Genomic DNA, 23364 nt, shown 5'->3' with positions numbered 1-23364 from the left:
GCCCGCCTTCTTGGCGACCGTTCGCAGAGCCCTGGGCGGCCGGGCAGGACAACCCCGACCACGGCTCCCACGGCACGAGGAGGCTCGAGCCATCCACAGGCCACTGCACACAGGACGACGTGTGCAGCTGTGTGGCTACGCCGGGCCTCAGCATCCGGGGACTGCGGGACCCGCCGAGGACCCCGGATCTCAGCTCCCGCGGACACGGGGGGACGATGGCAGCCTCCACGAGGCACAGCACAGCTCTTGAGCTTACTCGTTCCGTCCATCGCCAGAGAGTTCCCGAGCCTATAAGTCTGCTGCTTAAGCCGAGGGGAGAGCGTGTGCGTGGGAAATCGCTCCCTGTCCACCGCCACGCCTCCGTCCCAGAGGAGTTCAGCACCACGCGCCCCTGGACAGCTCTGGAGGACAAACCCTCCCGGAACTATGGCTCGATGGTGCGAGTTTCCCGCCGGGGCCGGTTGGTGGCTGCGCTCCGCGGAAGGAAACTTTCCCCGTGCGAATCCGAGGGGCGGGCTCGCAGGGTGAGTAGCAGCCCGACAAGCCAATGGCGTTGGGCGTTCGACCGGCGGCGCTCGGGGATGCCAATAGGCAGGGGCGTGGGCGGGCCGTGGGCGGTGGCGCCGGCGGGGCCTCTCCGGCCGCGGTGCTGGGCACCGGTCAGCGCGGCGGTTGGGTGGGGGCGGCCCTGGCTGGCGGTGTAGGGCCCGGACGGAGGTAGGTGCGGGCTGGGGGCCGCCGGACGCTGCCCGCCCGCCAGCCGCGGCCTGGCTCCGGCGTCCGCCAGCGCGGGGCATACAGGAGGCGCCCAATAGATGCTGAGGGTGAATGAGCCGATTCCTGGCGGTCCAGCCCCATCAGCCCTCGGTTTGGGGGCCTACAGGACACCCGGACCCCTACCCTGAGGTCTGGGGCATCCAGACACCCCGGCCGCCGCTTATTGGGCGCCTGCTGCATGCGTTAGTGGCTCTGCCTTGGGCGGAGCTCCCGGCTCGGAGAGAGGGGTGTATATGTATCATATATGTTACATGTACATAAATGTACCGAGAACACGGGTGGGCGGCTTCTGTGGCCCCGGGGGCGGGGCCCCGGGGGGCTGGGGCGTGGGCGGGGGGCGCCCTGCCCCGCTCTTGCCCCATCTGCGTGCTCGGCCGGCCCGGCCTCTGGGCCATCGTGGGGCCGGGTCCGTCACGGCTGAGTGGCCCTGGGAGCCCAGATGGGGATGGAAGCTGGGGGCGGGGCGGCGCTGCAGGCCGAGGGCAGCCTGTGCAAAGGCCCCGGGGCAGGGCCAGGGGCCAGGAGCAGCTGCCCGGGCGGCCTCGGGGGCGGCAGAGGCCTGGCAGGCACAGCTCCCGCCCCGGGGTAAGGAAGGTGCGTTTTGTTTCAGGGCACCGAGGAGCCACTGGACCAGACGTCCCGCGCCATGGACGTGTCCGTGCCCGGTGACGCGGTGGCCACGCGGCTCCCGAGCGTCTGCAGCGCGGCTGGGGCCGCTGAGAGGCCGGATTCCGTCTTTCCCCGCGTTCCCTTAGGTGTCAGCTGGCTCGCGGCTCCCTAGGGCGTCGTGGGCGCCCCTCGCCGCCGCCGGCACAGACCGGGCCGGCGTTCCCGCCGCTGCGGACGGCTGGGCCCCGCCGGCGCCATGACGAAGCTGCTGGTGGCCAAGCTGCTGTGCACGGCGGGCGTGTTCGTGTTCATGCTGCTGGGCGCGCTGCTGCCCGTGCGCTTCCTGGAGGCCGACGCGGGCAAGGCGCAGCGCCCGCGGAAGGTGCTGGCGCTGTGCAACAGCTTCGGCGGCGGCGTCTTCCTGGCCACCTGCTTCAACGCCCTGCTGCCGGCCGTGCGGGACAAGGTGAGGGCCCCGGGCTCGGGGCCGAGTGGGCGAGCCAGGCCTCCCCTTGGCTCCTCCAGCCCCCATCACGGCGGGGGCGGGGCTTGCCATGTCTGTGGGTCGCTGTCAAGGGGTCTCCCGGGCTGGGGTCTGCGCTCAGCGTCCCGCGTGGCCGGGAGCCGGGGCCAGCTCCCCCGCGCGTGCACCCGACAGCTCCGTTCTGGGCAGAGGCGCCGCTGCTGTGTCCCTGCGGTGCCCGTGCCTGGCGGGGCCGTCCTGGCTCCTGTCCGCTGCCCCTCCCCCGCCCCACCCCGACCTCGCTGTGGGCCGCAGCCGGGCAGCCCCCGGCCATGCCTGCTTCCTGTCCTGGGCCCGGGGCAGCAGATGGTGATGGGCAGAGACAGCGCCACCTCCCGCCCGTCCTGCCCGGAGCCTGGGGGCCCTGCTCCCCACCCCCTCCCCCGCTGGGCCCCCCTCCCAGCCTGTGCCCAGCAGCGCTGGGGGCCGTGTGCGCCTGGCGCTGGGGCCCTGGCGTTCATCCCGAAGGAACCACAAGGTGGGCCTGGCACTCCCCAGCCCCCACCTCGAGAAGCAAACGGCCACACTGTGTGATGACAGCCCCCCCACCTGTGAGCCGTCCCCCGCCCACAGCAGGCAGGGCCCCAGGACCCTGCACGCACGGCTGCTGGGAGGCGGCTCTGCTGGCCGCGGGGGAGATGTCAGCCTGCAGGGCCAGGCTCAGCGTGCGTTCTTTTTCTTTCTTTCTTTTTTTTTTTTTTTTTTTTACTTTTTGACAGGCAAAGTGGACAGTGAGAGAGAGAGACAGAGAGAGAGGTCTTCCTTTTGCTGTTGGTTCACCCTCCAATGGCCGCTGCGGCCGGCGCACCGCGCTGTTCTGAAGCCAGGAGCCAGGTGCTTCTCCTGGTCTCCCGTGGGATGCAGGGCCCAAGCACTTGGGCCATCTTCCACTGCCCTCCTGGGACACAGCAGAGAGCTGGCCTGGAAGAGGGGCAACCGGGACAGAATCCGGCGCCCCGACCGGGACTAGAACCCGGTGTGCCGGCGCCACAAGGCGGAGGATTAGCCTGTTGAGCCACAGCGCCAGCCATTCTTCTTCTTCTTCTTTTTTTTTTTTCTTAATCTGAAACACTTCTGATTTTTTAAAAAAGGTATTATTTATTTGAGATACAGAGTTACAGATAGGGGGCGAGGGGGGCCCTTCCATCCGCTGGGTCACTCCCCAGATGGCCGCAATGGCCAGAGCCAGGCTGATCCGAAGCCAGGAGCCTGGAGCTCCATCCAGGTCTCCCACGTGGGTGCAGGGACCCAAGGACTTGGCCCATCCTCCACTGCTCTCCCAGGCCACAGCAGGGAGCTGGATGGGAAGTGGAGCAGCCTGGACTCGAACCGGTGCTCAGGCATGGACTTGTACTCGGGAGCCTGGGGCCACGCGTGTGTCATCCCCGTGTCGTCCCCGCGAGGCCTGGGGAACGAACACAGCTGCTGTGGGAGGTAAAACCTCAGCCTTGCCCAGCTCCCCAGGGTCCCTCTTGTCACCTGATTGGTGGTGTGGTCCCTCGGGAGTGGCTGCTGTGCAGCGAACCGGCTGGGTGGCTTCTCCATGGTGGCGCAGCCACACAGGTCGGGGTGGGCTGGGGGCACTGGTCGACGTCCGGGGACATCTGTGGTTGTCATGGCTCGGACAGGGAGGGGCCAGGGAGCGCCCAGGACGGCCCCACCCCAGGGACGATCAGCTGTCAGACTGGTCCCCAGGTGGCGCCCTGTGTGCTCTGGGGGGCAGGGCTGCGGCGTTGAAGCTTGAAGCCGCCCCTGCCTGTGTGGCACTTGTGTGTTCCCCTGTGTGTGCACGTGTGTCCCTGTGTGTGCACACGTGTGGCGTGAGAGGGGGCAGAGGGTGCTGGGGACAGGGCAGTGGCGGGCAGGGAGGGCCCTCCAGCCCAGCCCCGCCCTTCCCGGAGAGCAGCCATGGGAGGGCCTGCCCGGGGCTGGCCACCTGTGCCTCTCCGGAGGTGCCCATCCGGCGGGCTCTCTCCAGGAGGACCCCGGCCTGCAGGGCGTCCGGTGAGACCCAGGCCGATAGCCCCCAGCTTTCTGCCTCCCCGCGGGGCTGGGGCCTTCAGAGATGGGGGTCGCGCCTTCTCAGGGCTCAGTGGGCGGCTTTAGAGCCGCCAGAGCCGGACAGTTCCGAGGGAGGGGGCGGTGCCCTGCACCACGCAGCCGCAGGGAGGGGGCGGGGCAGCCGCCTCTGGCCACGCCCAGGGAGCCCGCTGCCCTGGTGGGGAACTGGTGACCACGCACTGGGCACGCGAGACAGAGCTGGGTTTCATTTCACTGAAAGGCGAGACGGGGGGAGGCCTTTGATCCACTGGCTCACCCCCGCCGTGCCCACAGCAGCCAGGGCTGTGCCAGGCCAAAACCAGGAGCCAGGAGCTCCATCCGGGCCTCCCGCGTGGGTGCAGGGCCCCGGCACTCGGGCCTCACCACCGCCTCCCAGAATGCACTCGCAGAGGGCCGGGTCCGAAATGGAGTGGCCGGGACTCGAACCCGGCGCTCCAGTGTGGGATGCCGGCATCCCTGGCGCGATCCCTGCGCCGAGTGCCCGTGCCCGGCCCCGCCCCCGCGTGTGGCACGGGCGCTGAGCCCGAGGGAGGGGTGTGCGGGCGTGAGAGTGAGCCCGCCTTGCTGGCTGCTCCTGCCCTCCCGCCTTGTCCACTCTTCCGTGCCAAGGAACCCGCCTGGCGGCCACGCTGCAAGACTCCCTGGTGACCGCGTCACCTGTGCGGCGACCACAGCTCCCAGTCCTTCAGCTTTCGAGGTGCTGGGGGCGGGGCTTCCGCGCCGAGGTGGGGGAGGCGCCCTTCAGCCTGCCCTGGGCGCAGCCCACCCCTGCTGGTCCAGTGCGGGGGCGGGGCCTGGGGCGCAGCCCACCCCTGCTGGTCCAGTGCGGGGGCGGGGCCTGGGGCGCAGCCCACCCCTGCTGATCCAGTGCGGGGGCGGGGCCTGGGGCGCAGCCCACCCCTGCTGGTCCTCACAGGTTTGGCCGTGTAGGGGACGGTTCGGAGACCTGCCCGTTCTCCTGGCACAGGTTTCTGGGGTTGTGTGACCCCCCAGGGTGCACCCCACCCACCTTTTCCTATTTTCTTTTTGTATCGGAGGGGCAACAAGACAGAGTCCCTACTGTGCTGGGCCAGGCCCGGCCAGAGCTGCGGGCTCCCTCGGGTCTCCCCACTGGGTGGCAGGGGTCCCAGCACCCGGGCCTCGCTGCTGCCCCCCGGGTGTGCATTGGCGGGGAGTGGCGTCGGGGGTGGGGCCGGAGCCCAGGCGCCCTGACCACTGTCGCCCGTGTGGACGGGGGTCCCGTGCCCCGCTCTGACGCCCCCCCTCCCCCAGCTGCAGCGGGTGCTGAGCCTGGCCCACGTGAGCACCGACTACCCGCTGGCCGAGACCACCATGCTGCTGGGCTTCTTCCTGACCCTGCTCTTGGAGCAGCTGGTGCTGACCTTCCGCAAGGAGAAGCCGCCCTTCATCGACCTGGAGACCTTCAACGCGGGCTCGGACGCGGGCAGCGACTCCGAGTACGAGAGCCCCTTCATGGGGGGCGCGCGGGGCCACGCCCACGGCCCCCGCCTGCGCGCACAGGAGCTGCTGGGCGCCGGCCCCCTGCGCCTGCTCAGCCTGGTGTCGGCGCTGTCGGCGCACTCGGTCTTCGAGGGCCTGGCGCTGGGCCTGCAGGAGGAGGCCGAGCGCGTGGTCAGCCTGTTCGTGGGCGTGGCCGTCCACGAGACGCTGGTGGCCGTGGCGCTGGGCGTCAGCATGGCCCGGAGCGCTGTGCCGCTGCGGCACGCGGCCAAGCTGGCGGTCACGGTGAGCGCCATGATCCCGCTGGGCGTCGGCGCGGGCCTGGGCATCGAGAGCGCCCGCGGCCTGGCGGGCAGCGTGGTGTCCGTGCTGCTGCAGGGCCTGGCGGGCGGCACCTTCCTCTTCGTCACCTTCCTGGAGATCCTGGCCAAGGAGCTGGAGGACAAGAGCGACCGCCTGCTCAGGGTCCTCTTCCTGGTGCTGGGCTACGCCGTGCTGGCCGCCATGGTCTTCCTCAAGTGGTGAGTGACAGCTGCCCTCGCCCAGGCCACACGCCCGCTCGGGGCACGTGTCCCAGGGCGTCCACTCTCCCTGAGCCCTCAGGAGCCCCCCGTGGTCCCCCGACGCTGCAATGGTGGGAGGACACGGCTGGGGTCCTGGGGCTTAGCGTGAGCTTGGCTGGGCCGGCGCCTCTCAACCCGGCACACACACAGTGCACGGGGACTGGCACCCCTGCCCCTGGGGGTGCGGGAGGGCGGGGACGGCCAACAGGCGCTGGGGAGCTGGGAGCCCTGGGCTCCACCCCGTAGCCACCTCTGGGCGGCCCGGCCCGTCGTCGTGGCAACCGGGCCTCCTGTCTGGGGACAGTTGGGAGGGGCCGCGCTCGCCTTCCCCAGGGGCTTTGCCCTGCCCGGCTCAAGCCTCCCGGGCACAGCAGGAGGGGCCGCCTTCGCCCTGTCCCTGGGCCTCGGGCTGCCGGGGCCTGTGCCAGCCTCCTCGCCACCTGGGTCCCCACCCAGCCCCCTGGCCCTGGGTGTCCTGTGCCTGGCACGCGGTCCCTGGGGCCCTGCACTGAGCGAGGGTGGCGCCCCGGCAGGCACCGGGGGAAGCAGCTTGGAACCCTGGCCCCTTGGGTGTGGTTCCCAGAGCCGCGGGTGTATGCCCGAGACCCTGCCCCCAGTCTCCCATAGCGGGGCCCAGCCGTGTCGTGATGGGTGCATCAGGCCCATTTCTAGAAACTTCTGCGTAGCCCGACCCTGACCTGTGGCTGTGTGCTCAGCTCGCGTCCTGCTGACCCCAGGGCGCCCTGCCCAAGTGATGGCAACCGGCGGCCTTGGGGTTGGGGGCACCTGCAGGGGGACTCAGGGTCCCCAGCTCAGTAGTCCCCCCTTGTTGCTGCCAGATACAAGCAGTGGGCGAGCGCCCTGTCCTGCCCACCTCCGGCTCCCCCGACGGCCCCAGGGACACCAGGAAGCCTGCCCCGAGCTGCCCGCCACCTCTCACCCTGCAGACCACGCTGAGGGCGCCCCCACGCCGCACGGGAGATGTCTGAGGGACAGCAGCGCCCCCAAGGGACGCAGGCCGCGCCCCGCCTGCCCGTCTCCCGCCGCTGCCCCACCTGAGGGTTCCACCAGCGACTCGGCCCATCCGGCAACCACTGCCCGCCAGACCACCAGCATCCTGCCGGACGGCGCCCCCCCCCCCCCCAGCTGTTGTGGCCAGAGGAGCGGTCAGCCAGGTTCCCCACCTCCCAGGGGCCGCAGGGGACCGGGCCGGCCGGCGAGAGGTCAGCACATCCCTGATGTCAAAGCGGAGATGCTGGACGGACGCCGCGGAAGCAGGCCCGGCCGGGGGCCCCCCCACCAGGCCCTGTGCACCCTGTGGCCGTCGGCGCTTCCGCCTGAATGACTGGGTCCGCACCGCCCACAGCCCGGGCCAGCCTCCGCCCAGGACCGGACGGGAGTCAGCCGCGGATACCTCGCCAACTCTGCCCCGGGGGCCGCTGGACCACGGGACCTCTGTGTCCACCAGGACAGGGAGTGCTGGCGTGGGGGGTGGGGCAGGGACAGCACCTGTGCGTGCTCAGCTTGGGTAGACGGACAGAGGCTGCGGCGGCCGCCCGGGGCCTGGACGCCTGAGCTGCCAGCCGGGCCACCCCGGATACAGTGCCCCGGGCTGCACCCAGGCCACCTCCGTCCGCCCAGCTTGCCAGGCCTCCTGTCCTCTGCGGCCGGGCAGGCCCCGGATGGACCGAGGGCAGGCCCAGGTGCTGCTCGGGCCGCGTAGTTGGCACCACCTGGGCCTGGGGCCCCTGCCCGGTGGGAGGAGCCTCCCTCGGGAGGCCGTGGCCAGCTCTGCACCCCCTGAGGGTGCCCCACATGGGCACAGGCCACGGTGGCATTTCCCCCTCGCTCTGGAGCCCGGCCCACGGCTCGGGTCAGCCGTGGTCACGGGTGTTGGCGGCTCTGCCAGGCGGGGACAGGGAGCAGGGGGCACCTGTTCCTGGACCCAGGGAAGCCAGCAGCGGATAGGACTGTGGCCCCCAGCCCGCGGCACCATCAGACCTGGCCCGGCCGCCAGGGGCCCACGCCCGCCTGCCGCAGCGCGGGCCACGAACGGGGGGAGCTTTGGGAAGCCGGTGGCCCGCAGCAATAAAGACGGGTCCGCCCCGTTCTCCCGGCCGTGTGCGCCTTTCCAGAACTCTGGTGGGGGGGCGGCTCTGGGGCAGGGGCTCGTCAGTTGCCAGGATGCCAAGGCCAGAGTGGGCTGCGATGCCCAGCTTTTACAAATCAGCGAATGAATTTGAAAGAGGGACAGAGACCGTGCCCCACTGTTGGGCCGCTCCCCTAGACGGCCCCGGGGCCGGGGCGGGGCCAGGATGCTGGAATCCCACCCGGGCCCCCACGGGAGCGGAGGGGCGTGTGGGTCAGCCCTGCTGCCTTCCCGGGCACATGAGCAGGGAGTGGGGTGGCCGGGACTTGGGCCAGGGCTGTTCGTGGGATGCTGTCCACCCAGGGCACCACGGCGCCCGTCCCGCGAGCTTTTTACTTCGTTCGTTTGTACAAACGGCAGGCGGCACAGAAGTCTCCCGTCTGCTGCCTTAACCCCCCAGACGCCTCCGGCAGTGGCTGGGCCAGGCCTAAGCCAGGAGCCCAGGGCTCCACCCAGGTCTGGCACGGGCGTGGCAGGGGCCCCCAGTACCTGGCCCAGCCGGCCCCAGGCCTGCAGCCCCTTGGGGTGGGAGCACAGCCACCCTCGGGGCCTGGCCAGGGTGGAGGTGATGCTGGTGCCTGGGCTGGTGCGCGGGGGCCAGGGGCAGCACCACACCCGTGACAAACAGCGGGGGCCACTGCTCCATGGCGGGGTGGGGGCTCTCGGGGGCCGGCTGGGCTTCAGATCCAGCCTGGCACAGGCCAGGCAACGTGGCCCCTGGAGCAGGCACCCTCCTCTTGGTCCTGGGGGTGTCCAGGGCTGTCCTGCCGCTGTCCCCGGCTCCGGGTTCCACCAGGCCATCTGTAAAGGGACCCCGGTGTTGCAGCGTCCACCCCACCAGTGTCCGTGGCCTCGCTTTTTGGGGCTGGGCTGCGGCTTCCCAGCGTGGCAGTATCCAGGTGCAGGTGGGCAGGGACCCGGCTCGAGGTGCCAGGTCCTTTGGTGTTTTTTTGTTTTTAAGATTTATTTATTTGAAAGGCAGAGAGAGAGGTCTTCCACCTGCTGGTTCACTCCCCAGATGGCCACAACAGCCAGAGCTGGGCCGATCCAGAGCTGGGAGCTTCTTCCGGGTCTCCCACGTGGGTGCAGGACTTGGGCCATCGTCCACTGCTCTCCCAGGCCACAGCAGAGAGCTGGATCGGAAGTGGAGCAGCCGGGACTCGAACTGGTGGCCATATGGGATGCTGGCACTGCAGGCGCCGGCCCCCCAGGTCCTCTGCTTTTGAAGGCAAACTGGGTTTTAGTGAGTAATCTTGTTGTTAAATGTTGAGCCCAGACTCCTCTGGGACCCCGGGAGTGCGGCCTCTGCGCTGCTCCCATGATTGCTTTAATCCAAGGGGCCCGGGGGTGAGCCAGCGCCCCCTCCCCTGCAGGAGAGGAGAAGTCGCCCACGGCTTCGAGGCCGGGCCAGAAGCGAACCCTCTGCAGCTGTGCCTTCTGCAACCTCGGGCCAGCCGGGGGTCCCCTGCCCGGCCTGCAGACAGCTGTGGGCATGAGGGGCCCCCGGGCAGGCCGCCGGCTTCAGGGTCCTGGCCCGGCCTCTTCCAGACCGGGCCACCTCGGTGAGCGAGTGGCTTCCCTCCTCCGAGCCTCGGTTTCCGGGTGACGGTGACGACGCTGGCCCTGGGGCCGCCCCCTGGGGGGCCGTCATGGACGGGTGCAGGCCCTGTCCAGCTCGGGAGCTGGTGGTGGGGCTGGCGCCCAGTCTCCCAGAGAGGCAGCGGATCCTGAAGTCCCCCCTCCCACCACGCAGTGCCGGGGGCCTGGGAGGCGCCGGGAGACCCCGGGTTCCAGCCCTGCCTCCCTCCACCCTCAGCTCCCCCTGCTGACCCTGGGGTCTTCCAAGTGAGCCTTCAGGTGGTACAGAAGTGACCCCAGCCGCCAGGGTCTGGGGTGCCCCGGCCCCCGACATGGCGCGGAGAGTGAGCAGGGGCCCGAGGCCCGTCCTCGCTGGCTGGCAAAGCCCAGAGCCCGGCTGGGGAGCTATAAATAGCAGCTACAGCGTGGACTCGCCGCCGCCGGGCGCAGGCTCCTACGCATGAGTCAGCCGCCCCGGCCTGGGCCGGCGCCCGCAGGAGCCCCAGAGCCGGCCCAGCGCCGCGGTCACTCAGGAGACCGGGGCCGGCAGAGCGGGGCGGGAGCGGCCGCCAGCTCCAAGCCCTGCGCCAGTGGGCCCGCTGCCCGCCTGCTCCCAGAACCCCCGGCGGCCACGGCGATCCTGGAGGTGTGGAGACAGGCTGGGCTGAGCCCGCCCTGGGATGCGGGGTCCGCATCCGGGACCAGGCCAGGCGGTGCCCAGGGCCAGCCGCAGGCAGCCGGGAAGCGGGGAGCTCCCGGAGGGAGGGGGGCAGAGCTCGGGACAGGCCACAGGAGATGACGGCCAGGCCACGTGGCTCCCTGATACGGGAGGTGAAAGGAGCCACGGTCAGGGTCAGGGCCCAGAGATAGGGGCCTGGTGGTCTGGGGGCAGCGTCCCGGGAAGGGGAGTGCCCCCCTCCCAGCTGAGCCCCTCCCATGGTGGGGACCTCAGGGTGGTCCCGGGGCGTCTTCCTCTAACCCATCACGGCCTGGGCCTGGCCTGAGTTGTGTGCACCCCCCGGGGGCCCCGGTGGGAGTCCCGCCGCCTCCGAGCTCTGTCCATTGAGGTCAGGATGAGCCTCCCGCCTCCAGGTTTGAGGAAGGGGCGGGCTCGGGTGGGCAGGAGCACAGGGGCACCTGACCCACGAGCAGCCACTTCCCAGAGACACGCGGGGATCCACAGACAGAACCTTGTGCCCCGTCCGCGCCAGCGCCCCCTTCAGGCGGCCCCTCCGGGCGGGCGGCTGTCTTCCTGTCTGTCCTAGGCCCCCTGGCCAGCACAAACCCGCCTCTGCCTCCCCACGGTCAGGGGCTGATTGACAGCTGAGCGCTCGCTCCGCCCGGGCAGCCCCTGGGCCCCTGCCCTGGTGCCGCATCACGACCCCAGCCTGAACATGTCCCCTTCCGCCCCCCCTCCAGCTCTGCCCGGCTCGTGCCGGCTCCCCAGCCTCCCGGGGTCTGCAGACCCCCGCCCCCGCCTCCCCAGAGCCCAGGTGGCCACGTAGTGGACGCAGGCCAGAGCCCTGGGGGGGCATCGGTCCCAGGGCGCAGGCCCGCGGTGACCTTGGGAGGGCGCCTCCGGGGTGCGGGTCCCTGTGGGTCCCGGCGGGGCGGGGCGGCCGGGGCGGGGCGGGGCCGGCAGGCGGGGCGGGCGCGACTGCGGCGGCGGCGGCGGCGGCGGCGGCGGAGGCTCGGGCGGGCGGCCGGGGGGCGGCGACGCCGAAGCGGACTCGGAGCCTGAACAGCAGCGGCCGCGCGCCGCAGGGACAGCGGACCCAGGTAGGCGGCCGAGCCCGGGCGGGGCGCGGGGGTCCCTGGGCAGACCCCAGCCGGCCAGGCCGCCCCCCCTCCCCGGCGAGGACCTCCTTTGTCCTGGCCCCACCCTCCGGGCCTCGGGGGCCGCCGAGCCTCCGGCCAGGGCCCTCTGCCGTGCACCTGCGCGCCAGTGCCCGGACCCGGGCCGGTGTCCCCGCTGCGCGCCCACCTTGGACAGCTCCCTCCGCGGCTTCTGTCCTCCTGCCCGCGTCTGCTGGGGGGTGGGGGTGGGGGCCACCGTGGGCATCAGTGCGTCGGGCGTCCCTCCCCCCTCCCATTCGCCCGCGTAGCCCGCCTGCCCCCTGCCCGGCCAAGCCCCTCGCTCCCTGACCGACTCCTCCTACCAACAGCTTAGGGAGCCGCGGCCCTGCCCCCCCATCATATCCCCCACCCAGAGCAGGCCCTCCGCCTTCAGACCCCTCGGTGGTCAGGTGCACCCCGGGCCAGACCCCTGTGCCCGCCCCTCCCCTGGGTCAGGGCTCTCTGCCGTCTTACACCCGAGGTCGCTCCAGTCTTCCAGCGCCAGCCCCGAGCTGCGCTCCGAGGACGCCGGCCGGGGCTGGGGCCCGTTCCTCTGGCCCGGGCACCTCGAGGCGGGCTCCGGTGCGCAGGCCCCAGACCCCCAAGGCAGGGTAGCCTCCAGGGCCTGCTGCCAGTCCTGCGCGGCTCAGCCACCTCCCTGCCCCGTGACCTTGAGCTCTCGCCCGCCCCCCCCCCCCGCTTGTTGTCCACAACCCCCTCACCCCACAGGAGATGTGGGTGGGATGCAGAGGGCACCAGGAGGGTGCCTGATGTGCACTTGGGGAGGGGCTTCTGGTCAGGGAGCCCAGGCCCCAGCCGCCCCCCCCCCCCCGCTGGGGAGGCCCCTCTTGCTGCTGGGGGCCGGAGCCCTTGGTGCCCGGAGCAAGGGGAGAGCTGAGCCTGCAGAACCCACAGTGGTCAGCCCCCAGGGGTCCCCAGGTCTCGGCAGGGTCCGGCTGCACCCCAGGGTGCCCACCGCTCAGGCGCCTGCACCAGAGAGCCGACGGGCAGTGTGCAGAGAGCCGGCAGCCCTCGCCTCAGTGGTCAGGTGGACGAGAGGTCCGCCAGGTGTGTTCTGCCTGGGGCACGTGCTGGTACCCCCCCCCGGGGGGGCGGCCCTGGCGCCTGAGCTCATGGGGCACCCGCTGTGGCGGCAAAGCACCCCGAGCCCGTCACCGCAGCGGCGGCCGCCATCCTCTGTCTCCTGGCCCCAGCGGCTTTACCTACTTGTCCCTATCCCCAGCGAGCAGGCACGCAATCAGTCCCATTTCACAGATGGGAAAACCGAGGTGCAGGGACATGGGTTTGCTTGTCCTGCCTGAAGGCCAGTACAGCCTTGCACCTGTTCCCCGCCCCCCCGACACACACACAGCCCCGAGGGCAGGAGTGTGTCTTGGGACCCAGGGAGGAGGGCACCCGGCAGGTGGAACAGGCACTCGCAGGGACAGCTGGGGGGAGGGGCCGCCTGTCCCCACGGTGCCCGAGTTCCCCCTCCCCCAGTGTGTCAGGGACTCACGTGACCTCCAAGGCTGGGGGACCTCCCCGAGCCGAGAAAGCCAAAGCCGTTAGGACAGCTCCATTCCCGAGGGTACAGCCAGCCTGAGCGGGAAGCTGGGACCAGAACACGGTCAGGCAACAAGGAAGCCCCGAAAACAAACAAGCAAACAAGCAAGTGTGCATGCCCGCACCCCACATCAGGGCTCCCAGGTTCTATCCCCAGCTTCGGCTCCTGGCCCCGGCTCCCCACGCACGCGCACCCTGGGAGACAGCAGCGAGGGCTCAAGTGCTGGGGCCCCCACCCCCACGTGGGGGAGACCCGGCTGGAGCCCCCGGCTCTCGGCTTCAGCGGTCGTGGGCGTTCGGGGAGGGAAGCAGCAGCTGGACGTGCTCTGTGTCTCTCTCTCCGTCTCTGATGGATTTAAGACGGCCAAGCAGGGTTCTTTTGGTGCAGGGAATTGCGAAGATGGCCCTGCGAAGTGCACGTCGGGAAAAAGCCTGCGTACACATCAGGGTCCTTCTCTGCACCGGAATCGATGTTGCTTTAATACTTATTTATTTTCAAAGTCAGAGAGGGAGAGGTCTTCCAAACACTGGGTCACTCCTCACATGGCTGCCCCGTCCAGCGCCGGGCCAAAGCCAGGAGCCGGGAGCTCCCTCCGGGTCTGCCACGCAGGTGCAGGGCCCAGCCCTCGGGCCGTCTCTGCTGCTCTCCCAGGTGCCTTAGCAGGGAGCTGGGTGGGCAGTGCAGACTCTGGTTTGCAAACTGTGGTTCTTGGTTTACATTCATTAGGGGGCAGGCAGCTTTCTATTTTTTAAAAAAATATTTTTATTTACTTGAAAGGCAGATTTACAGACAGGCGGAGAGGGAGAGGGAGAGAGAGAGAGAGAGAGGTCTTCCATCCGCTGGGTCGCTCCCCAAATGGCCCATCTGAAGCCAGGAGCCAGGAGCTCCATCCGGGTCTCCCACGCGGGTGCAGGGGCCCCAGCACTTGGCCATCATCCACTGCTTTCCCAGGCCACAGCAGAGAGCTGGACCAGAAGTGGAGCAGCCGGGACTCGAACCGGCACCCACGTGGGATACCGGCCCTACAGGAGGCAGCTTCACCCGCTATGCCACAGCGCCAGCAGCTTTTTAAAATGCAGGTTCCCAGGTCCCTGTGCCTGGGGCTGAGACCCTGTGCCTGCCTTGTACATGCACACACACCCTTCCCCAAGGTTGGCAAGGTCCGGGCAGTGGAGAGGTGGGGGAGCCACAGGCACTCACAGGCACGTGGACCGGGGACAGCGGCCTGCCCAGGTGTCAGGGCCAGGCCCAGCCTAGGAGGGCGGCAGGCAGTGTGGAAGGAGCTGGCTGTGTGTCCCGGGCTCTCCCCCCTCCGCGGCTCAGAGCCCACCCCGCATTCTGTGCAGGGGTTGGGGCGGAGCAGGCAAAAGGCGTCGTCAACCCTGAGCCACGTCAGCCCCATGCCCCCGCCCCGGCCCAAGCCCCTCCCCGCCCCGCCCTGATGCCCAAGCCCCTCCTCCCGCCCCACCCCTGACGCCCCTCCTCCTGCCCCCGCCCGACGCCCCAAGCCCCTCCCCCGCCCCGCCCCCCAAGCCCCGCCCCACCCCTGCCCTGCCTGATGCCCAAGCTCCTCCTCCCGCCCCGCCCTGACTTCCAAGCCCCTCCCCTGCCCCACCTGACGCCCAAGCCCCTCCTCCCGCCCTGACGCCCCTCTCCCCGCAGGGTCCGTGCGGGGGTCCTCCCGGCACCAGGCACCATGCGGAGCAGAGTAACGACTACCGCGTGGTGGTGTTCGGGGCCGGCGGCGTGGGCAAGAGCTCGCTGGTGCTGCGCTTCGTGAAGGGCACGTTCCGCGACGCCTACATCCCCACCATCGAGGACACCTACCGGCAGGTGATCAGCTGCGACAAGAGCGTGTGCACGCTGCAGATCACCGACACCACGGGCAGGCCACCAGTTCCCGGCCATGCAGCGCCTGTCCATCTCCAAGGGCCACGCCTTCATCCTGGTCTTCTCGGTCACCAGCCGGCAGTCGCTGGAGGAGCTGGACCCCATCTACCGGCTCATCCTGCAGATCAAGGGCAGCGTGGAGGACATCCCGGTCATGCTGGTGGGCAACAAGTGCGACGAGACGCAGCGCGAGGTGGACACGCGCGAGGCGCAGGCCGTGGCGCAGCAGTGGAAGTGCGCCTTCATGGAGACGTCGGCCAAGATGAACTACAACGTCCAGGAGCTGTTCCAGCAGCTGCTCACGCTGGAGACGCGGCGCAGCGTGAGCCTGGGCGTGGCCGGCAAGCGCGCCGGCCAGCAGCGGCGGACAGAGCGCGGCAGGGGCAAGTGCAGCCTCATGTGAGCCGCGCCGGCCGCCCTGTCCTCCCTGCCCGGCCCCTGTCCTCCCTGCCGGCCCTGTCCACCCTGCCCGGCCGGCCCTGTCCTCCCTGCCCGGCCCTGTCCGCCCTGCCCGGCCCTGTCCACCCTGCCCGGCCGGCCCTGTCCTCCCTGCCGGCCCTGTCCACCCTGCCCGGCCGGCCCTGTCCCTGCCTGCCCAGCCTGGCCCTGGCCCTGTCCACCCTACCTGGCCCTGCCCGGCCCAGCCGCCCTGTCCACCCCGCCCTGCCCGGCCCTGTCCTCCCTGCCGGTCCTGTCCCACCCTGCCCGGGCCCTGTCCACCCTGCCCGGCCCTGTCTGCCCTGCCCGCCCTGTCCTCCCTGCCCGGCCCTTGTCCGCCCTGCCCGGCCCTGTCCCCACCGGCCCAGCCTGGCCCTGTCCACCCTGCCCAGCCCGGGCCCCCGGCCCTATCCTCCCTGCCCGGCCCTGTCCACCCTGCCCGGCCGGCCCTGTCCTCCCTGCCCGGCCCTGTCCGCCCTGTCCACCCTGCCTGGCCCGGCTGCCCTGTCCTCCCTGCCCCAGCCCTGCCTGGCCCAGCCCTGTCCACTCCCGCCCCTGGCCGGCCCTGTCCACCCTGCCTGGCCCTGTCCCCCAACCCCGGCCAGCCCTGACCCCACCCCGCCCCGCCGGCCGGCCCTGTCCACCCCTGCCCGGCCCTGTCCGCCCGGCCAGCCCTGTCCACACTGCCCTGCCAGCCCTGTCCATCCTGCCCGGTTGGCCCTGTCCCCACTGGCCCAGCCAGCCCTGCCCCTGCCCGGCCCAGCCCCTGTCCCAGCCTGGCCCCCCAGCCCTCCTGCCATTGTCCCTCCTCCTCCCCCCTGCTCTTCCTCCTCCCCCTCCCCCTTTCTCCTCTCCCTCCCCTTCCCCCCTCCCCCTCTTCTCCCTCCTCCTCCTCCTCTTGCCCCCTCCCCTTCCCTCCTGTCCTCTTCCTCCTCCCCTTCCTCCTCCTCTTCTTCCTCCTCCTCACACTACCCCCCTCCCCTCCTCCCTCTCCTCCCCTTCTTCCTCCCCTCCCTCCTCCGCCCCCCTCCCCTCCCCCTCCCCTCCCCCTCCTCTTCTTCCTCCTCCTCCTCACACTGTCCCCTCCCCCCTTCCCTCCTCCCCTCCCCCCCCATATCTTGGCAGGGAGAGTGGCAGCCCAGCCAGCCTGCAGCCGGCCCCTTTCCGGCCTGCGGCCGCCCCTCCCCCCCACCTCTGCGCCTCCCAGGCCCCCTGGGTGCCCGCCGTGGGTGCCCTCCAACCAGACCTGCGGCCCCCATGGCTCACTGTGACCCCCCGGGGGGGTGGGGAGTGCACGCCGACCTCGGATCCTGTCGCGTCCTTGGGTTTTCCTGTCCCCGCGTCTCACTACGCCCCAGCCCCCGCCCCGTCTCTCGCGAACGCCCCTCTCGCCCCTGTCCCCACACGGGGGGGGGGGCGTGGGATGGGCCTCAGGCCACCAGGCAATAACCACGGGGCCGCAGCAGCCCAAGGCCCAGCCCTGGAGCGGAGCAGAGCGAGGCCGGGACGGCGCAGGACCCGCGCGGGGCCGTGGGGTTGCCGCTGGCCAGGCGCGGGACACCGAGGGGCTCCGGCGGACCCCGCCCTGCCCACTTGGTGCCACCGCCTAAGGCCGGAGAGAGGAGGGCGCTGGCTCGCGGGCCGGTGGGCGCGTGCGTGCACGGCGTGGCGTGGGTGGTGCGGTGCTGTGCGCTGGCCTGGGCCCTGATGTGCGTGGGGCTGTCCCAGGTCGGGCGTGGGTGAGGCTGTGTTTCCGGGGCGGGGAGCAGGGCGGCCAGCAGTGATGCGAGGGCCGTGACCGGAGGCCGCGTGGGCGGGCGGGGGTGGGGTCTGCGCCTAGGCCGGGAGCGGCCCCCGCTCCGTGTCCACCTGTGCCGCCCGCTCTGCGCGTGCTTGTTACCGGGCACGTGCAGGGGGGTGCGTGTGCACGCGTTGTGCGCGTGTGTGAGCGGTTTGAGTAGTCCGTCGTGCGCATGTGCGTGTCTGTGCATCTGCACACGTGTGCACGTGTGTGGCGTGTCACTGCCCGGCCCGCAGCCCGGGCCGAGAGGCCGCAGAGCTGAGCAGGCCCGCGCCCCCTCCCCCAGAGCAGCCCGGGCCCTGAAGGTGCGGCAGAGGTGGGCTGGGCGGGGCTGCGGCCCTTTCTCAGGGGACACACCCTGACAGCACAATCCCCCTGCAGGCCCCCCACCGGCCTCCCGCCCCCCACCCGCCCCGGGGGAGGGGCTCCGCCAGGCTTGCTGTGACCCCGCCCCCGCCCCGCCCCCGTCCCGCATGTGGTGCCCCGTGGCAAACGCGCTAGACCAGTCTGCCGCAATAAACAGTGGATCCTCCCACCCCGCGGTGCTGCCCTTCTGTGGGGGGAGGCCTGGGGGGGCAGGAGGGGTGGGGGTCCGGGAAGTGGCAGGTGCACAGCGGCGCACGAGAGGAGGGGTCCTCTGGGCTGCAGGGCCCCCGCCCCATTTGCTCGGCACACGACCTGTGAACTTGGGGGTTCCCCCTGCCCCTCCGCGCTCATGAGCTGCCCGGTGGCCCAGGTCATCTCGGGTCTGTGCTGTGCAGAGCTATGGAGGGACACTGAGGCTCGGGGCGGTGCAGGGGCCCGCGCAGGCCCAGCCCACTCTGGGGAGGCGGGAGAGGGGCCGTCCCAGAGGATCAGGTGGGGGGACAGCGGGTGCTAAGGTCCTGGGGCAGGAACTGTTCAAGGCAGACGTAGAGGGAGGGGAGGGGAGGGGAGGGGAGAGGGGAGGCAGCTGAGGTCAGCAGGGGTCGGGCAGGGGAGGGGGGAGAGAGGGGGGAGGAGGAAGAGAGAGGCAGAGAGAAGGGGGGGGGAGAGGTCTTCCATCCGCTGGTCACTCCCCAGATGCCACAACAGCCAGAGCTGCGCCGACCCGAAGCCAGGAGCCGGGAGCTCCATCCGGGTCTCCCACGCGGGTGCAGGCCCAAGCACTTGGGCCATCGTCCACTGCCCTCCTGGGCCACAGCAGAGAGCTGGCCTGGAAGAGGAGCAACCGGGACAGAACCTGGGCGCCCCAACCGGGACTAGAACCCAGGGTGCCGGTGCCGCAGGCAGAGATTAGCCTAGTGAGCCGCGGCGCCAGCCCCTGGAAGAATTTCTTAAAAACTCTGAACCCCCTGATGCCCAGCGGAGGTGTTCCCGGTCCTGCGTGGCGGCGCGGGGAGCTCCGTGGCCCGCAGAGGCCAGCACCTGCTTAGCGCTGCTGTGCCCCAGCGCCGACGGCCAACCCTGCGGCCGGCCAGCAGAAGGGACCGCGCACCAGGGTGTGCATGGCCTGCTGGTCGCCGTGCCGGCTGGAAGGCCCCGCGGTCCACGGGCACAGCGCCGGGAACGCACCAGGCTCCAGCCCCTGGGGAGGCAGCCCGTGACGGCGCCGGTGCGTGGGTCCCAGCGCCCCCGCCCCCAGGAGACAGGGATGGAGCTCCCGAGCCCCCGCTTCGGCCTGGCCGACAACACCGCTGCTCCGCCTCTGGCCACCAAGGCACAGAGTGCGGACTCGGGCAGCCGGGGATGTGGTCACACTGTGTGTCAGCCCGTGTGTGAATTCCGGAAAGGACACGCGGCGTGGACACGGAGGACTGGGGTGGGGCGTGGCCCGCCGAGGGCCCGCAGCTGTGTCTCGTTGGCTTCGGGAAGGGCAGAGGGACCTGGGTCCCTGTCAGTGCCCACTGCTGGGGACGTCCAGGGGCAACGGGGCCCCACCCAGGCTGCGCACCCCGGGCGGCGGGCCACAGCCCTGAGAGACCCCGCTGCGTGCCGGGGCGCCTACTGTGCGCCGGGCAGCCCGGGCGACGCTGGAGGTGGACTACCGCTGCACCCCCAGGCCGAGGTCTGGTGACAGCGCCCCACTGCGGGGTCCGCGCCGGCTCAGCGCCCCCCCCCCCCCACTGCGGGGTCCGCGCCGGCTCAGCGCCCCCTCCCCCCTGTGGGGTCTGCGCCACCCGGCTCAGCGCCCCTCCCCCTGTGGGGTCCTCACCCCCGGCTCAGCGCCCCCCCCACTGCGGGGTCCCTGCCGGCTCAGCGCCCCCCCCTACTGCGGGGTCCGCGCCGGCTCAGCGCCCCTCCCCCTGTGGGGTCCTCTCCGGGGCTCAGCGCCCCTCCCCACTGCGGGGTCCGTGCCGGCTCAGCGCCCCTCCCCCCTGCGGGGGGTCCGCGCCGGCTCAGCGCCCCTCCCCCTGTGGGGTCCTCTCCGGGGCTCAGGCGCCCCTCCCCACTGCGGGGTCCGTGCCGGCTCAGCGCCCCTCCCCCTGCGGGGTCCGCGCCGGCTCAGTGCCCCTCCCCCTGCGGGGTCCGCGCCGGCTCAGCGCCCCCCCCCCACTGCGGGGGTCCTCTCCGGGGCTCAGCGCCCCCCCCCACTGCGGGGTCCGAGCCGGCTCAGCGCCCCTCCCCCTGTGGGGTCCTACCCCGGCTCAGCGCCCCTCCCCCTGTGGGGTCCTACCCCAGCTCAGCGCCCCTCCCCCTGTAGGGTCCTCACCCCGGCTCAGCGCCCCTCCCTCTGTAGGGTCCTCACCCCGGCTCAGCGCCCCTCCCCCTGTGGGGTCCCTCTCCGGGGCTCAGGCGCCCCCCCCCACTGCGGGGTCCGCGCCGGCTCAGCGCCCCTCCCCCTGTGGGGTCCTACCCCGGCTCAGCGCCCCTCCCCCCTGTGAGGTCCTCACCCCGGCTCAGCGCCCCTCCCCCTGTGGGGTCCTCACCCCGGCTCAGCGCCCCCTCCCCCTGTAGGGTCCTCACCCCGGCTCAGCGCCCCTCCCCCTGTGGGGTCTGCGCCACCCGGCTCAGCGGCCCCTCCCCCTGTGGGGTCCTACCCCAGCTCAGCGCCCCTCCCCCTGTGGGGTCCGCGCCGGGGCTCAGGGCCTCGGCACCCCTTCCTTCGACCCTGGGGTCACCAGGAATTCCCGGCGTTGCTAGGTTCCATCGCGCGTCTCACCAAGGGTACGGGGTGGGGGTAAGAAGAAAGCCCCTCCTCCGGGATCTATTTGAGCGAGAGGCAGAGACGGGCGTCCACCCTGCTGGGTCACCCCCAGCTGCCCGCCGCGGCCGGGGTCCACCTTAGCAGGAAGCTGCAGTCAGGAGCCACGGCTGGGGCTCGAACTCGAACCCGAACAGTGGCTCAGTGCCCGTCCAACCCCAGCCCCTACCCGAGCTGTTATGTGTGTGTTTTTTTTTTTTTTTAAAGATTTTTAATTTATTTATCTGAAATGCAGAGTTACAGAGAGGCAGAGAGAGAGAGAGAGAGAGAGAGAGAGAGGTCTTCCATCTGCTGGGTCACTCCCCAATTGGCTGCAATGGCCGAAACTGCGCCGATCCGGGGAGCCAGGAGCCAGGAGCCAGGGGCTCCATCCGATCTCCCACGCGGGTGCAAGGGCCCAAGGACTGGGGCCGTCGTCCACTGCTTTCCCAGGCCATAGCAGGGAGCTGGATTGGAAGAGGAGCAGCTGGGACTCGAACCAATGCCCATGTGGAATGCGGGAGCTTCAGCCCAGGGCATTAACCCACTGCACCACAGTGCCGGCCCCCTAAATTTTTTTTGGATATGAAATGTGGGATTTGGGGGACAGCGCTGTGGCACAGTAGGTTGAGCTTCTGCCCGCAGTGCCGACACCCCACATGGGTGCCAGTTCGAGTCCCGGCTGCTCACTTCCCATCCAGCCTCTCTGCTGTGGCCTGGGGAAAGCAGTGGGACGATGGCCCAAGTGCTGGGCCTCTGCACCCGCGTGGGAGACCCGGATGGAGCGCCTGGCTTCAGATGGGCCCAGCTGCAGCCATTATGGCCATCTGGGGAGTGACCCAGCTGATGGAAGACCTCTCTCTCTCTCTCCCTTTCCCTCTCTCTGTCTCTGTCTCTCTCTCTCGCTCTCGCTCATCTGCCTCTGCCTCTCTCTAACGCTGCCTCTCAAGTAAATAAATAAATCTTAAAAAAAAAAAAAAAAAAAAAAAAAAGGCTGGCGCCGCGGCTCAATAGGCTAATCCTCCGCCTTGCCGCGCCGGCACACCGGGTTCTAGTCCTGGTCGGGGCACCGATCCTGTCCCGGTTGCCCCTCTTCCAGGCCAGCTCTCTGCTGTGGCCCGGGAAGGCAGTGGAGGATGGCCCCAAGTCTTGCCTTGGGCCCTGCACCCCCATGGGAGACCAGGAGAAGCACCTGGCTCCTGCCTTCGGATCAGCGCGGTGCGCCGGGCCGCAGCGGCCATTGGAGGGTGAACCAAGGGCAAAAAGGAAGACCTTTCTCTCTGTCTCTCTCTCTCACTGTCCCACTCTGCCTGTCAAAAAAAAAAAAAAAAAAAAAAAAGGAAAATAGATACACGCTTTAGGAAGACTTAATCCACAATTAAAATGCAATATGCTAATCTGAATTTTAAACGGGTGCCATGTGGGGGGTGCACCATCGAGCTAAGCGCTATGTTAATGCAACATTTTAAAAATTCCAAATAAGTGCAGAAAATAACCCCGGATGCACCAGCTGCCAGCGTTTTCCAGAGGAGACCCTGCCGGATTCTGCGCCGGCGAAGGCGCCTCTCTCATCTGGCTCTAGCCCGGGCCCCGCTGGAGCCTGTCGGAAAGGCTATTCACTTCATGTTACTTGAAAGGCAGGGATGAGAGAGAGATGGGGGGAGCAGAAGGAGACGGGGGGGGGAGAGGGAGAGGGAGAGAGGGAGAGGGAGGGAGAGAGGGAGAGGGAGGGAGGGAGAGAGACGGAGGGGAGAGAGGGGAAAGGGAGAGAGAGGAGAGAGTGAGAGAAGGAGAGACGGAGGGGACGGAGGGAGAGAGGGAGAGGAGGGAGGGAGAGGAGACGGAGGGAGAGAGGGAAAGGGAGAGAGAGAGAGGGAGAGGGAGAGAGAGAGAGAGACGGAGGGAGAGAGGGAGAGGGAGGGAGGGAGAGAGAGAGGGGAGAGGGAGGGAGAGGGAGGGAGGAGAGAGACGGAGGGAGAGAGGGAGAGGGAGGGAGAGAGAGGGAGGGAGAGGGAGAGAGAGAGGGAGAGAGAGGGGAGAGAGGGAAGGGGAGAGGGAGAGGAGGGAGAGAGAGAGGAAGGGAGGGAGAGGGAGGGAGGGAGAGGGAGAGAGAGGGAGAGAGGAGAGGGAGAGGGAGAGAGAGAGAGGGAGGGGGGGGGGGAAGGTGGGAGACAGAGAGAGAGGGAGGGAGAAGGGAGGGAGAGAGAGAGGGGAGAGGGAGAGGGAAGGTGGAGACAGAGAGAGAGGGAGGAGGGAGAGAGGAGAGGAGAGAGAGGAGAGAGAGAGGGAGAGGAGAGAGGGAGAGAGGGAGAGAGAGAGGAAGGTGGGAGACAGAGAGAGGAGAGGAGAGAGAGAGGGAGAGGAGAGAGGGAGGGAGGGAGGGAGAGAGGGAGGGAGGGAGAGGGAGAGAGGAGGGAGGGAGGGAGAGGGGAGGAGGGAGGTCACCACTCGGGCTCTTCCAGCTGCGGGCTCACTCCCAAAGGCCCACAACAGCCAGGACTTAGCTGGCCACAAGCAGGAGCCCCAGAACCCCAGTGCGGGCTCCTATGTGGACAGCAGGGGACCCAAAGACCTGAGCCGGCACCTGCTGCCTTCCAGGAGCCGGGGTCCGGCGTGGAGGAGCCAGAACCCGGAACCGGGGGCGCTCTGAGAGGGGCGCAGGCGTCTCCGGTGGCCCCCGGCCAGCTGCGCCGTGCCCACCTCCGGAGCCTTGTCCTTGTTTAAAAACGTCGCTACGCCTCCCAGCACTATTGTGGCATTGCAATAGAGTGAATCTTGGTGACCGGAGTTTCCAACACCTGTTTCCCAAGTGTGTGCCCACGCCGAGGGCTCGCTCACCGCACCGCTGGAGACACCTGCTGGGTGCCCAGCTGCCCGAGCTCCTGCCGGCCTGCGCATCAACCTCTCAGAGCGCAGGGTGGGCGACAGAGGACTGAGGGTGCGCGCTGGGG

The 23364-nt window shown here is 70.0% G+C and overlaps 1 protein-coding gene across 3 annotated transcripts; it reads left to right on the top strand.

The window, feature by feature from the left end:
• Positions 1-626: 626 nt before the first annotated feature.
• SLC39A3 (solute carrier family 39 member 3) lies at positions 627-8111 on the top strand. 3 transcript variants are annotated; one of them, XM_062184936.1, is made up of 4 exons: positions 627-717; positions 1388-1852; positions 5243-5952; positions 6942-8111. In XM_062184936.1, coding segments are annotated over exons 2-4 (921 nt in total). In that variant the 5' UTR covers positions 627-717; positions 1388-1642; the 3' UTR covers positions 6943-8111. The 3 variants fall into 3 exon arrangements, with proteins under 3 accessions (XP_062040920.1, XP_062040918.1, XP_062040917.1); XM_062184934.1 differs by having other exon boundaries at positions 6834-8111; XM_062184933.1 differs by lacking the exon at positions 6942-8111 and having other exon boundaries at positions 5243-5956.
• Positions 8112-23364: the final 15253 nt, after the last annotated feature.

This window comes from Lepus europaeus, unplaced genomic scaffold (assembly GCF_033115175.1).
Source record: "Lepus europaeus isolate LE1 unplaced genomic scaffold, mLepTim1.pri SCAFFOLD_105, whole genome shotgun sequence".
Lineage (NCBI taxonomy): Eukaryota > Metazoa > Chordata > Mammalia > Lagomorpha > Leporidae > Lepus > Lepus europaeus.
Note: the sequence above shows the minus strand (reverse complement) of the source record. Positions and strands in the feature narration are given on the sequence as shown.